Source organism: Budorcas taxicolor, chromosome 14 (assembly GCF_023091745.1).
Source record: "Budorcas taxicolor isolate Tak-1 chromosome 14, Takin1.1, whole genome shotgun sequence".
In the NCBI taxonomy this organism is placed as follows: domain Eukaryota; kingdom Metazoa; phylum Chordata; class Mammalia; order Artiodactyla; family Bovidae; genus Budorcas; species Budorcas taxicolor.
The window spans coordinates 34,087,309-34,102,274 of NC_068923.1; the positions used below are offsets into that span (position 1 = coordinate 34,087,309).

Consider the following 14,966-nt stretch of genomic DNA (forward strand, 5'->3'; position numbering starts at 1 on the left):
GGGGTCGCTGAGGGTCGGACACGACTGAGCAGCTTCACTTTTACTTTTCACTTTCATGCATTGGAGAAGGAAATGGCAACCCACTCCAGTGTTCTTGCCTGGGGAATCCCAGGGACGGAGGAGTCTGATGGGCTGCCGTCTATGGGGTCACACAGAGTCGGACACGACTGACACGACTTAGCAGCAGCAACGTACACAGTACTTCAAATACGTCCAGACACCGAGCAGTGGGAAGTTGTTGCTTATAACATGAAATGCCTGCTGAAAGAGGAAGAGAAACAGTGTGAAACTGGGGGGAGCAGAGGCAGAAACACGGCATGAGGAAAACCTCACAGCTCAGGCTGCCTTGCCTGCGTGTGAGAACTTCATGGGCGCACCGCGGGTATTAATAGAGCAAAGCAGCAGCCATCTTTCTAAAACACAGGATGAGCTCGTTTCTCATCTTTTCAAGGTGACCACGTGGGACTGGACCCGAGCAGAGAAAACTTTTTCAGTTTACGAGATCATGTGTAAGATCCTGAAGGTAGGACCCAAAAGTGGTGTTGATTCTAAAGGCTTTGCTTGGCCAGTTGGGGTCCTGGGTTCACAGGCAGTTTATGAAAATAAACAATGCCTGGATATGAAGGAAAATACAAGGTGAAGACATGGAAAAGAAAAATACATAAGAGAAAAGATAGAGTGGAGAGAAATGCACATCGACTTAGATAAGTCTTAAGTCCGTGGGAGAGGGACACAAGGGGAAATTTGTCAGGTCCTTGGAGGATGAAGTAGAAGGTCAACTGGAGATAGTCTGACTTTAAGCTTCAGTTATTACCAGAGTTGTATTTGCTGTGTAAAATGCAGAAGAGAAAGATCTGAATAAGACTTGGAATTAGAGAATGTAGAAAGTAAAAAGGTATATGCAAAGAAAGATGTGTGTGTGTACACACACACACACATATGTAATATATTTAAGTCTCACAGTTACATTGTTTCTCGGAGTGTAGAGCTGCATATTCAGCTATCATAAACCAATCACACTTCTGTGCTGTACACAGGATTGTTGCAATAAGAAGTCACTGAGAATTCAGTAAAATTCCAGATAGCTTTTGTATCCATTTTGCTAGTTGTTTCTTTAGAATGATGTCAACTTTTGCAGTTGATAGTATTTCTTAAAGAAACTCAGCCACACATTCTGAGCACTGTCTGCTTTGTGTTACTTCTCCTTTGCATACTTTAAAGAGTGTGTGTGTGTGCTCAGTTGTGTTGGACTTTTTGCGACCCCATGGACTGTAGCCCACCAGACTCCTCTGTCCATGGGATTCTCCAGGCAAGAATACTGGAGTGGGTTGCCATTTCCTTCTCCAGGGGATCTTCCAGACCCAGAGATTGAACCCCCCTCTCCTTCATTGGCAGGTGGATTCTATACCACTGAGCCAGCCAGGAAGCCCTGTTGTTGAGGGGGGCAGGGTTTTTCAGCCAGGACCTTAACAGGTTATTTTCATCTGGCTATATCTTATAAACTATTTTTATTTTTACTACTTCTGCAAAAGATTCTATTTTCTAAAAAGGTATATTAGGAGACTGAAGAACAATCTTCACATACCAAGTATTAAAAGCTGAGAGTAGGAATTTTATTCTTTTTAGGAACTATTTAAAGGGGGGACTTTGGATTATTTCCTAAAGGCAGGGACAAATAACTAGCCATGATTCTGGCTGTTAATGACCTTTCAATGCCCACATTTATAGGAAGAGGTAGTACACTTCTCCCTGCTGGATGGATATTTGTCCTAAAAACCATATATTCTTTGGATTTCAAAGCATGGACTTGATGATTCTTTTTAGTATGATGTAATTATCCTCTGAAGTAGAATATTAGATTAGAAATCTGAAGATGAATCTTATAGCTATTAATTAAAACCATTAATCTCAATAGGCAGTATTGAAAGTCAACCCTGAATAATATTATAAGAAATTAGCATTATTGTTTTCATGTGTCCTTTGTTTGTTTGCTTTTCTAGTGCTAGTTATGCTAATTTATTGTAGCAAAGCTTCTGTTTGCTTCATAACAATGTCCTAGGGGGGGAAATGCTGATATCAATCAAAGTAATAATGAAAACTGATTCAAGTATACTAAATAAGAAATCAAGAATGTAAATCAGAGATGAAAAAGCTTCTTTTGATAATCATATTTTGTTTATATGCTGTATACTTTTTTAAAAGTTTAAGTATAAAGCATTTCTCCCCTGGAAGGTATGCAGCATTGTCCGTGAGGGTTACTTGTCTTTACTGGAACTCTACTCTTTTTAAGTAGGAATTTCCTCCAAGTTTCCTGTCAACAGCTGAATCTAAGAGACATTAAGCTAGTGAAGGAGTGCAAGCCAGGCCGAGTGGCTAGATTTCAACAGGGGGATCCTTATCCAGGCTGTGACAGAGGGCAGGTTAAAAGGCAGAGGGCCCGCCGGGGTCATGATATCCCCCTTCCCCACACCCCTTCAGATAGTGAATATATGAATAATAATTTAAAGAATAGATAATTTTGAAAATAATTATTCCAGTAGGTATTCAGTGACATTTTATTAGAAAAGTAATTTCAATATCTTGGCATCTCCCGTAGCTATAAAAATGGAAATACTTGCATTCATGTATATTACTTTCACCTACTCTTGATGAATTTCTGCAAAGCACAAAAGAATTGAAATTTTGTAATTATTGAGTTAATATCATTTAAAATGCATGCTATTTTCCCACATTGGTCATATTGCCTGAAAAGGACACAATTTTTTTTTCATTTTGTGATGTACAAAAGCAGATTTATAACATTCTGAGTCATTTCCTCAACTTTCTCTTCTACAATTTTTTGTCAGTTCTTAGCTGCATTCTTTTCACCTTTTAACATCCCTGAAGTTGCTGCATATATAGATGTGTGACCATATTAGTTGAAAACTTCTACTAAGATCAAGAAATTGCCATGTCAAGGTCCTTTTGACTTAATGAATTACAGTTATGTAAGTAAGGGCAGCAAGTAAGGGAAATGTGTAGCTTTTAAAAAGCAGTAAAATTTCTGAAACATGTTAGACTCAGTTTTTTCATGTCTCAGCTGATAGAATATTCCCATGATAGTTTAAGGATTATAGAAATCAACTCAGTAAAAGATACCATGCTTATAATCACCTTAAAACTTACAAATTACATTAATAAGTATTGCTTAATCTCATCATCTTCACAGCTCTGGAAGGAAAAAGGAGCATTGTGTGTTATCCACCTGTCCAGTGAGAAATGGAATCTCATGCAGTCAATACTTTGATAACTACTCTTGCTAGGAAGAGTTGAAGCCAGAAATTCTGCAGTGTCAGTTCAGAAAGGAAATGTGTCAGTTATGGACTTTGAGGACTGGGAATTGTCCTCTGTGACCATTGTAATGAAGAATTAGTGATTTCAGAGGGTAGAATCCTTGTTACTACAGCGTCTCCACCACACAGTGGTCAACACTGACCCAGGGGTGACTGGGTCAGTAGCTCAAGTATGTGCCAGTCTGCATAACTCCACGTTTCCATCAGGACAGTGACCTGCTGGACCGGCGGAGACACTGCTTCACTGTGCAGTCCGAGTCTGGGGAGGACCTGTACTTCTCAGTGGAGCTCGACTCTGACCTTGCCCAGTGGGAACGAGCCTTCCAAACAGCAACCTTCCTGGAGGTGGAGCGGATACAGGTGAGGGTCTGTGAAAGCTGAGGACCTGTGACCCCCAGGATGCATGACCCCTCCCTAGAGTTCTGATATAAATTCAAGTGAACATGAAAATCCAGTTCTGTGAGGCTCAAATGTTCAGTCATTGGCCATTGTTTAAATGAGGTGCAACACAACTCTGAAAGCATTTTAATTTTTCTATAATTTGATCTTTCTAGCCTATTTCCTACCACCCATCAAAAACACATTTCTAAGTTTAATTAGAATCTTGCTGTTGTTGTTCAGTCAGTGAGTTGTGTCCGACTCTTTGCAACCCTATGGACTGCAGCATGCCAGGCTTCCCTGTCCATCACCATCTCCTAGAGCTTGCTCAAACTCACATCACTGATTTGGTGATGCCATCCATCCATCTCATCCTCTGTCATCCCCTTCTCCTCCTGCCTGCAATCTTTCCCAGCATCAGGATCTTTTCTAATGAGTTGGCTCTTCACATTAGGTGCCCAAAGTATTGGAGCTTCAGGTTCAGCGTCAGTCCTTCCAATGAACGCTCAGGACTGATCTCCTTTAGGATAGACTGGATCTCCTTGCAGTCCAAGGAACTCTGAAGCATCTTCTCCAACACCTCCATTCAAAAGCATCAATTCTTTGGCACTCAGCCTTCTTTATGGCCAAACTCTGACATCCATACATGACATGTAAAACAGAAATGTTCTTACGTTAATTAATTGTTTACAAAGCCGTTTCCTGGTCTCCAATCACAACCACTTAATTTCCAGCCGGAATGAGTTTATTCACTCACAAGTCTCTTTCTTGCTGGAAAACCTTGTATTCATCACTACCCTCCAAAACCACACAGATGAATTTGAAGTGTTCTCAGAGGTCACACCAGGGAGGACGATTTTCCTGACTCCCAGTCTGCCCTGCCATGTGCCCACCACTGTTCCTCCTCATCGGTCCTATTCAAGCTTGCCCCCAACCCCCTCCAGAATGCAGTATCTCTTTTGTCTTTTTCCTTAGGTCTGTCCACACTCTGCATGGGTTGGAGTGATCTGTATTTGTTTTTCTCACACTGAGTTGTAGGTTTCTGGGAGTATTTTATTTCTCTACTGACTGAAGTCAGTGCATTTTGTACTCACAAGTAATCAGCAGGTGTTTATTAAACTTTATTTCTTATATGTGAAATGTCTGATGGCAACAACACATCATTATTATCTGGATAGTTACCTGTAACAGTGGACCTGGATGCATACTTTTCCAAATACATTGAACTGATTTGTGACATGTATTAATTTTTTTCTGACTACAAATTTTTGTATTCAATCCATCAAGTCACAACAATGTGACATGACAATCAGGGGAAGAGACAAGGAGAAGACTCATTTATCATTTTTTCATTGCTCAATTAACATTTTCTAATATTTTGCTGATATGCATGTATCTAAAAATGTTAAACTAACTAAGACATGTTGTTTCAATAATCTACTTGGATAAAACCTCAATTTAGTAAATAGATTTTTCATATCAAAAGTGGAAAGATGAGAAATATCTTAAATATTATTTTATTAATATTGTAAGTGTCAACCCCTAAGAATATTTTAAAGCATTTTATGAAGCTGTATAGGAGTTGACTTTTTTTAACTTATTTTGATAGTTTTAGGTTTTCCTTATTATCATTTCGCTGGAATATTACACTTCACTTGGAAACAAATACACAGCAATTTCTACTTGCTGATTTCAATTTAAGATTTTTAAGTCTCTAATGTTTAGAAATGAGATAGAGATAAAATTGTGTTGTTTCATTCTATTTTACTCTTTTTTTAAACTCTGGACCTCATATTCTATAAGCTGATGTCCTGAGCAATGCATTTTTTTGACTGGCACCTTACATATTCACAATAGGAATTTAAGATGCATATATAAGTGAAAGTAAAATATTTAATGTCTTTTTAGCTTTTTGTTGTTTTGCACATTTTATAACTTCCCCTTGTGTGCTCCACCAGAAACAACCAATGACTGGTCACTGTGGATCTGTTATTTTCAAAATTCAAGCATGTAAAAATATGTACATGAAGAAGTTTATGTGTTTTACTCATATTTCCTAGTATTTCCACTTCAACTAAAGTTGATAATTAAATGAAATAAAGAGGAGACACGTCTCATTGTGAAACAGGTGTTTTGTTTTTGTTCAGTCGCTCAGTCGTGTCTGATGCTTTGTGATCCCACGGACTGCAGCACACCAGGCTACCCTGGCCTTCACATCTCCTGGAGCTTATTCAAACTCATGTCCAGTGAGTTGATGAATTACTAAGAATTAATAAATTGTTTTTATTTTGAAATCAGTTTTCATTAAGAAGACTGCATTGTAACACTTTCTACCTTCTAATCTATTCCTTTATCTATTTAAATATTTTCTGATCACTAATGTACTTAGTATTAATGCAAATATCTATATATTTATTTAATAGATAATTAACTGTTGGAGATATTTCTAAACATCCTAATTGTCATTTAAATTAGCGTCTTAAAATTTCACCATGCTTCCCAGGGTGACAGTAGAAAATGTAGTGAACATCAAAAATTAACATTTTTATATTAATCAAAATATGACAATTTATATGAATTACAACTTACATTTCCCTAGTATTCAAAGTACCACAATTAAGCCTAATTAATTTACTGTTATTTTTAGTACCTTTATTTGTACAATTTTTGAAACATTTCCCCAGAGTAAGTGAATAATATGGTAAGGCATGGATAATTATTGTTTACTTTACACTAATTCAATCTAAAATAATACAGCCTGTTTAAAATAAGGCTTTCAGTGAAGTGTATAACATTCAAAAATTGATTTCTCTTGAAGTTATTTATTTCAGACTTTCATGTGTTTTTTATCCACTATAGACATTTAGCTGTCATCCAAAAGGGCATATGAAAAATAATTTTATTTTTGATGTATCTTCAAATGTTATGTAATAATATATAAAATTCTGCAAATTAATATATAATCATTATATATCATAATTATATTACATATAATAATCATACATAATATATAACAAATATATAGTCCCTGGAGAAGAGGATGGCAACCCACTGTTGTATTCTTGCCTGGAAAATACCATGGACAGAGGACCCTACAGTCCATGGGGTCACAAAGAGTCCGAAATGACTGAGCAACTCACACTTTCACTTTTTTCACTTTCATATAATATACAATTTACATGATTATAAATTTACAATATATAAATACATATACTGCAGATGGTGATTGCAGCCATGAAATTAAAAGATGTTTACTCCTTGGAAGAAAAGTTATGACCAACCTAGATAACGTATTCAAAAGCAGAGACATTACTTTGCCAACAAAGGTCTGTCTAGTCAAGGCTATGGTTTTTCCAGTAGTCATGTATGGATGTGAGAGTTGGACTGTGAAGAAGGCTGAGCACCGAAGAATTGATGCTTTTGAACTGTGGTGTTGGAATAAGACTCTTGAGAGTCCCTTGAACTGCAAGGAGATCCAACCAGTCCATTCTGAAGGAGATCAGCCCTGGGATTTCTTTGGAAGGAATGATGCTAAAGCTGAAGCTCCAGTACTTTGGCCACCTCATACGAAGAGTTGACTCATTGGAAAAGACTCTGATGCTGGGAGGGATTGGGGGCAGGAGGAGAAGGGGACGACAGAGGATGAGATTGCTGGATGGCATCACTGACTTGATGGACGTGAGTTTGAGTGAACTCTGGGAGTTGGTGATGGACAGGGAGGCCTGGCATGCTGCAATTCATGAGGTCGCAAAGAGTCAGACACGACTGAGTGACTGAACTGATATATATATTTATATATAATTAAATGCAAATTTAACTTTTCTAAGAATGATAATTTTTTGCACTTTTCTAGCTGTAATTCAATTTTATTATGAAACAAACATAGAAATTAAACAATAAATCAAATATTTCCATATTCAAACATACAAATATGTCCATTATATGTTTATTAAGACTATAATCATAGAATAAAACTTTTAGGGGTTTCAACTTATATCATCTGTTTTAATATAATTATTATTGAAGTAATGTAATTTAATTCACAATTGTGTTCTTAATAAGATAACTGTTAATGCTCTCTACTGAAGGTGTTTTCACTTGGCATGTATTTTTTAAATAATGTCATTTGAAAACAGAAAACAATCATGTATAATTTAGAGGAAATCAGGCAACCTTGGATGCTCCTTATATTTGATAGTAGTTTTAATAAAGTGACAATGGTTGGATGCAAGTATGGAAGGTGCTCATGTACTAAATAAAATTAGACCCCAAAATCAACTTGCTGTGCTTTGAGTCAGTTCTGACTCTTTCTAACCCCATAGACTGTAGCCCACCAGGCTCCTTTGTCCATGGGATTCTTCAGGAAAGAATACTGGAGTGAGTTGCCATTTCCTCCTCCAGGGGATCTTCCCCATCCAGAAATTCAACCTCCAACCCATTCTTCTGTGTCTCCAGCATTGCAAATGGATTCTTTACCACTGAGCCACCCAGGAAGCCCCCAAATCAACTTACAAGACCCATTAAATTTGCTTTTTAATCTACTTTTTTGAAGAACTGAACTTCAAATGAATAATTTGACATGGTCATAACTTTCCTATGTAAACTGGGCTTAAGCACATCAATATACCTGTCTGGTGGAGGCAACTTGATACATTTGGCCATTGTTATAGTTGGACAGCAGAAAAGGCAATGGCACCCCACTCCAGTACTCTTGCTGGAAAATCCCATGGACGGAGGAGCCTGGAAGGCTGCAGTCCATGGGGTCGCTGAGGGTTGGACACAACTGAGCGACTTCACTTTCACGTTTCATTTTCATGCATTGGAGAAGGAAATGGCAACCCACTCCAGTGTTCTTGCCTGGAGAATCCCAGGGATGGGGGAGCCTGGTGGGCTGCCATCTATGGGGTCGCACAGAGTCGGACACGACTGAAGTGACTTAGCAGCAGTAGCATAGTTGGACAGAAGAGTCTGGCGTGCTGCCGTCCATGGGGTCACAAAAGAGTTGGACACAACTTAGTAACTTAATAAAACAATGGTCAGAATGAGGCTCACTTAATGTATCGATACTTTCATATCCAGTATTATAGACACAAATAGGATATAAGGGTTGGTAGAGGTCTCTCTCTTTCGTCCTCTCTCTCTCTTTCTCCTTTGTTAATTACAAGTATTTTTCATGATTTGAATATCCCACTCCAGTTTACAATTAAGTGCAAGTAAAACCAGCCTATAACATAAACATGCATCATTTCATATAATTCCCAATTTGATTTCTTATCTGTTATTCTTTGTATCTCAGCACCTATATTTAACTAGTCTTCCCAAAATATTTTTGTAAGTAAAATTATAATTTAGTCTGATCTCAGTGTGAACAATCGTTAATTATTGATTTAGAAGAATCAATAAGTTTACACAAATAATAGGCAAGGGTAAATGTCTTTAGAACGTAACTTGTACCAATCAATGAACATACAGAGATTCTTAAGGTCGTAGTGTTCTTGACCTGGTTAGTAAATATGTTTGTGTGCCTGAGAGCTCTCTCTAATAATATTGATAAAATGACAATAACTTTCAAATAACTCACTTTTAGTTTAATAAAAATGCAGTGATATTTAGCTACAGAATATAATGATTTAATATCATCTTGCCTACACCCAAAAATATGTGTATAGCTTTATTGCCAAGAGAGTGAAGGGCATCAAAGTGGCACAAGGTCAAGACAAGGTCACCTGGAGTAGGATGGGAAACGGAACCCCGCATCCCCCAGGCAGATCCACAGCCGGTTCAGCTTGTGCTCTGTTAACATCAGGATGTCAGTCAGACCGGCTTTCTTCTACAGCTGTTGCTGAAGTAAAGTCTGCTGTTATGTTATTAATCATATAAGGAACTTGTCACAGGCAGTATGACAGTCTGGTGAAAGTGGGCTCTTCACCCAGATGTTGGGTCAGTACCGTGAAAGTAACAGTTCTCTGTTCTGTCCAGTGCAAGACATATGCATGTGTGCTGGAGGGTCACCTGATGGGGCTCACGATTGACTTCAGCACTGGCTTCATCTGCTTCGACGCTGCGACCAAGGTAGGGTACCCCGTCAGCTCGAACATGAGGCAGGCGTCATATGCTGAGAGCAACTGAAACTGCTTCCAACTACTGTCAGCAGGCTGCCTGGTGATCAGGTGTCAGACTTTATTAATAGGAGATAAATTATGCCTGAATCTGCTTAGAGAAAAATAGAAGTTTGGATTTTAATAAAACAAATGTTTTGCCACAAAACATTACAACTATATAAAGTGTTTATACTGGAGTGGGTAGCCATTCCCTTCTCCAAGGGGATCTTCCCAAGGGACTGAACCTGAGTCTCCTGCATTGCAGGCAGATTCTTTACTGTCTGAGCCATCAGGGAAGCCCCATAGACACATATATATCCATGTATTATACATGGATGGGCTTCCCTGGGAGGCTCAGATGGTAAAGAATCTGCCTACAATATGGGAGACCTGAGTTCAATCCCTGGGTTGGGACGATTCCCCTGGAGAAGGGCATGGAAACCCACTCCGGTATCCTTGCCTGGAGAATCCCCACGGACAGAGGAGCCTGGCAGGCTACAGACCACAGGGTCGCAAAGAGTCAGGCACGACTGAGTGACTAAGCACAACACGTACATATATTCTCTTTTACTAAACGTATGACCTCACAGTGAAGGGAAATTTTCTTCTTTCAGAACAATTTTTTTAAACAAAGTATTTTACTATTTTTCTGAGTCCACATTTCCAATATCAAAAATGGGGAAACTTTTTTTTTTTTAGTTTTATAGGCAGTGTGGGCTTCTCTGGTGGCTCAGATGGGAAAGAATCCACCTGCAATGCAGGAGACCTGGGTTCGATCCCTGGGTTGGGAAGATCCCTTGGAGGAGGGCATGGCAACCCACTCCAGTATTCTTTCCTGGAGAAATAGCATAGACAGAGGAGCCTGGTGACTACAGTCTGTGGGAACGCAAGGAGTTGGATGACTGAGTGACTAGGCACACAGCACAGGTAGTATGTTAGAATTATAGGATGGAGGCTCACCGGTTCTCAGCAAAGGGAGTTCAAGGCAGCCTGGAAGCATGTAACTAAATCAGTTCAATTCAGCACAGAAAGACCACTCATCCCAAGGTAACTTGTTATATGTTGCTAATTTCATGAATGCCTTTACATTTGAGTCAATTTCTAGGAATAAAGATTTCTTTGAATTGCAAAGAATGCAATTTTTGATGTGATTTTTAAATCATACTTAGGGGGAAAAATGAAAATGATTGACTTGTAGTAATAAAGTTCATAGCTAAGCTTAGAAATCAAATTAGTCAAATTGAAGAATAGCACTGCCTCAAAAATAAAATGTCTTAGGGCTCCTGTGTTAATTTAGCGGATATTTAATAAAGTGCTTAGTCTCTGTCAGTGGAGCAGCCTTCAGACAACCTGGAGGAGAATAAAGCAGTGGTGGCTTATTACATTGTCAGGTATATTGACTTAGATGTAGCCATCTCAGTAAACTCATTTCCTGTTCTCCCCAGAGCTGTTGCTCTCCATTAAGCTGGCAAAGTTGTATGCATATGCCACAAAGAAATCACTGGCAAAGGGCTGATTTCTGCAGAGAATTGCTAATATGAGTCATAAATGTGGCTGAATTTCATCACGTTGCCAGAAAAAAAGCAACAACCAACAATAAACAACATAAAAACAAACCCCCAAGGATCCAAGAAATTTATACCAGCAAAACCAAAATTTTCTGCCAGTCTTTATTATGCAGATGGCATGTGAAGTTACTCAGTATAAGATTAGTAAGTTATGAATAACAGCACACCACATCCAGCAGCAGGTAGAAACATGAGCAAGAGCCTGTTTTTCCATGTGTATCGTGATTATTCTAAAATTTACATAGATACGATTATAATAAGTACTCTGTAATCAGTGCCCCTTGTCATGATGTGGGGATTTGTGGAACTCAGAGAAGCTATGAGCCATGACATGCAGGGCCACACAAGATCATAGTGAAGAGTTCCATGACTTTAAGCTATTGCAAAACAACCCACAAGGCCTACATTTTAGAAAGAGTTTTTCTGTTTGTTTGTTTGTTTTTTCTCCTTTTCTTTTAAGAGTCCAAATAAATTGTCAAAGTGATCATCTGTTTAAACCTCTGTAAAGGTTCCATTTATTTGATGGAAATACTGATACATACAGACATTATAGGAAAATAAATTAAAATGTTTGATCAGGAAGTTTCATCAAATCTTGGACCCCTGGCCCGATGCTGCTGAGTTTCTGTTCTGCTGACTCCAGCTCAGATACACAGCTGGCTTCCTCAGGATGCATCCTGAGCCCTTGAGCACCGTGGGTCCACCCTACTGCTTGTTGTCTATCTCATTCTGACTCCCCTGCATTCCTCTCTCCATTATCAAAAGAAACCTAAATTGCGTCCTGTGCCCGGGGCCTCTTCCTCAACAACTCCCCCCCCCCCAAAAAAAAAATCTGGAGGGTGCACCCTGGCCAGTGCAGGCAGTCCTTCTCATTTGGATTCCTGCAGCATCGGCCAGGCCTGCCTTCTCCTTGTGTTTATTACGCACTCTTTTTATGCATCGACTCTGTGCCTTGACAGTTGAGAAACACAAGGTACAGAGAAAAGGATACCTTTCCTCCTCTCAAGACACCTGCAGTCTCATGAACAGGTCTGAATAGGACAGGTCTGGAACCGGGGGCCTTCAGTGGTCTGGGAGAGTTCCCTGCCTCTGTCCCCTCTCTCACCACTGCCAGATGATGTTTCTAAGATGCTTCCTTGTAGTCACTCACTTAGGTGTCCTTTCGTCTTGACAAAGATGTGGGTCTGACTGTTAGCTTGTGCTTCAAGAGGAAGTTCTGTGGAGTAATCAGTTGAAAATCACCTTGTTGCTACTATGGAAGAAAAACAAAGAAATGGATGATAGGTGTTTTTGCTGATTTCCTGGCATGGCTTTTATTTCATGGTTATGTAAAATGAGATATTCAAATTAATTTATTCACATATATATTTAAATGATTATTTCAGGGAAATTAATGTTGCTTTGGGGAATTAAAGGATATACTGATTACTAAATTATAGCCTTTGATAAGCATATTTTAGTTTACTTTTTAATGCTGGGATATATAGGACTAACTTAGTATGGTTACTTTTACCAGTTAAAAGAGCAATCTCTCCATTTGAATACAGAGATGAGCTGCACTGACACCTATTTTTTCTTTTCTCGTTAGGCGGTACTTTGGAGGTATAAGTTTTCTCAGCTGAAAGGTTCCTCCGATGATGGCAAGAGCAAAATCAAATTTTTGTTTCAGAATCCAGATACTAAACAGATTGAAGCAAAGGTAAACCCAAATTCATCACACAAACCACCTCCAACTGCATTCATGCCATTAAGAAACAGAGGGGAGAAAATTTAGGAGACCCGTAAGTGGAAAAACACATGTTTTTTGTTTACCTTGGAGTAGCTCTCATGACCAAAAAAATAGATTCACTTTAAAATTTTAATGACAAATTTTCACTGAAATGGGTACTTGAGAATAAATTACATACAACGTTTCATTTCTTAGTTTTAATTTTTGTGAACTGTATTTCTGTCATACTAAAATAATATTCTGGGAACTGAAACATTTTCTTGGTGGTTTCACATTCTAAATAATAATTTATAAAAGATATTCTATCACTATTTATTCCCTCTTTGGATATGAATGAGTGTATGTCTGTGCTCACTGAGTCGTGTCCTCTTTGTGATCTCATGGACTGCAGCTGGCCAGGCTCCTCTGTCCGTGGGATTCTCCAGGCAAGAATACTGGAGTAGGTTTCCATTCCTTCCTCCAGGGGAGCTTCCCAACCCAGGGATCAAACCCACTCCTCTGACATCTCCTGCATTGATAGGCAGGTTCTTTGCTACTAACGCCACCTGGGAAACCTTTGGATATAAATACCAATTCCTAAAAAATATTTTTAAAATCAATTCTTGTTTTTGTATGTTATTCTGTTAAACAAAATGAATAAATGAGTGATTTTTTGCTTTGCTTCATGTAGACTTTCAGTATTCTGAAATATATCAGAAAGATTCACTACTTTTATGTTTATGATTATGTATTTGTAGATATTCAAAATCTGAAGGACTTCCTTTGCCCTACCGTGAAATTCACACCAACAGTCTTTGGGTTAGAATGAGTTATAAATATATTATTTCAGTGGGGAAGAGAGAATAAATAATGAATACCAAAGTGAAAAATGAATTCTATGGAAATGAAAACTCAGATATAAATTTTCAACTTTGACTTAAAATGACCATAATTCAGTTACATCCCAGTACCTATTAAGTCCAAGGGAGGTTTGGCTGACATTCAGAGCCTCCAAAGGACAGAACCTTCCTGACTCCCATCCGGGCTCTGCAGCCCTGCTCTGTGCAGACCAGAGGCTCTCGCTCTCCTTTTAACAAGACAGCTTCCTTCTCACGGCTGCTCCTGCTTTTGTCTAGACTCTTCTCTCAGTCTGCTTGGTTCTGACCCTATCAGAGTGCCCACCCCTGCCCTGAGCTTGTCCCTTGACTCCTCTCAGCACCTGCTCCTCGGTGCTGTGAGGGGGCTGTGGAGCGACTCCTCTCTGCCAGCTTCTGTCCAGCTGTTTTTCACATCTGTCTCCGGTCAGTGTGGACGGAGGCCTGGGTACCATCACCCTCTCCCTCCTGACTCCCGTGTCCTCACCCCGCCTCGCCTGGTTCCTAAATGCAGACCTGCCTGTGGGCACCCCAACTCCGTGCCCCCGGCTGCCATGGGTGGATCATTGCTCTGTGTCATCACACACACTGCTCTTCCAATTGCGTCTTGGTGTCACTATAAGAATGAATCTCTACTCTCCAGAAGGATGTATCTTAAGGTTTGGCGGATTTCCCACTTTGACACTCAGGAATCTTAACATGGTGAGTGGTGTCATTGTTGTCAGTTCCGTGTTCTTCGGGTAAACGTGGAGTGTCAACCACTAGTTAATATGTTTGATTTGATAAACTCCTTCTCATCTGATATTTTTAATGTGCTAACAAGTCCTTAGTCTGCAACATGGAGCAAAAAAGATAAATGCCGTGAAATGACTAGTAACTATTGTATTTAGACTTCGTTAATGTAGCTCATATACTTACTGCTTCCTTAACTATTCTATTTATTAGTTGTCTGCCAGCTTTGAAAAGGAGAAGGCGATGGCACCCCACTCCAGTACTCTTGCCTG

General features: G+C 39.2%; 1 protein-coding gene across 1 annotated transcript in view; it reads left to right on the plus strand.

The window, feature by feature from the left end:
* The window catches only part of SNTG1 (syntrophin gamma 1), a 260,259-nt gene that overhangs the window by 229,863 nt on the left and 15,430 nt on the right, over nucleotides 1–14,966 (plus strand). The window contains exons 14-17 of the mRNA XM_052651830.1: nucleotides 452–523; nucleotides 3,540–3,692; nucleotides 9,690–9,782; nucleotides 12,968–13,078. Of these exons, the coding sequence (XP_052507790.1) occupies nucleotides 452–523; nucleotides 3,540–3,692; nucleotides 9,690–9,782; nucleotides 12,968–13,078 (429 nt within the window). The remainder of the gene's footprint in view (nucleotides 1–451; nucleotides 524–3,539; nucleotides 3,693–9,689; nucleotides 9,783–12,967; nucleotides 13,079–14,966) is intronic.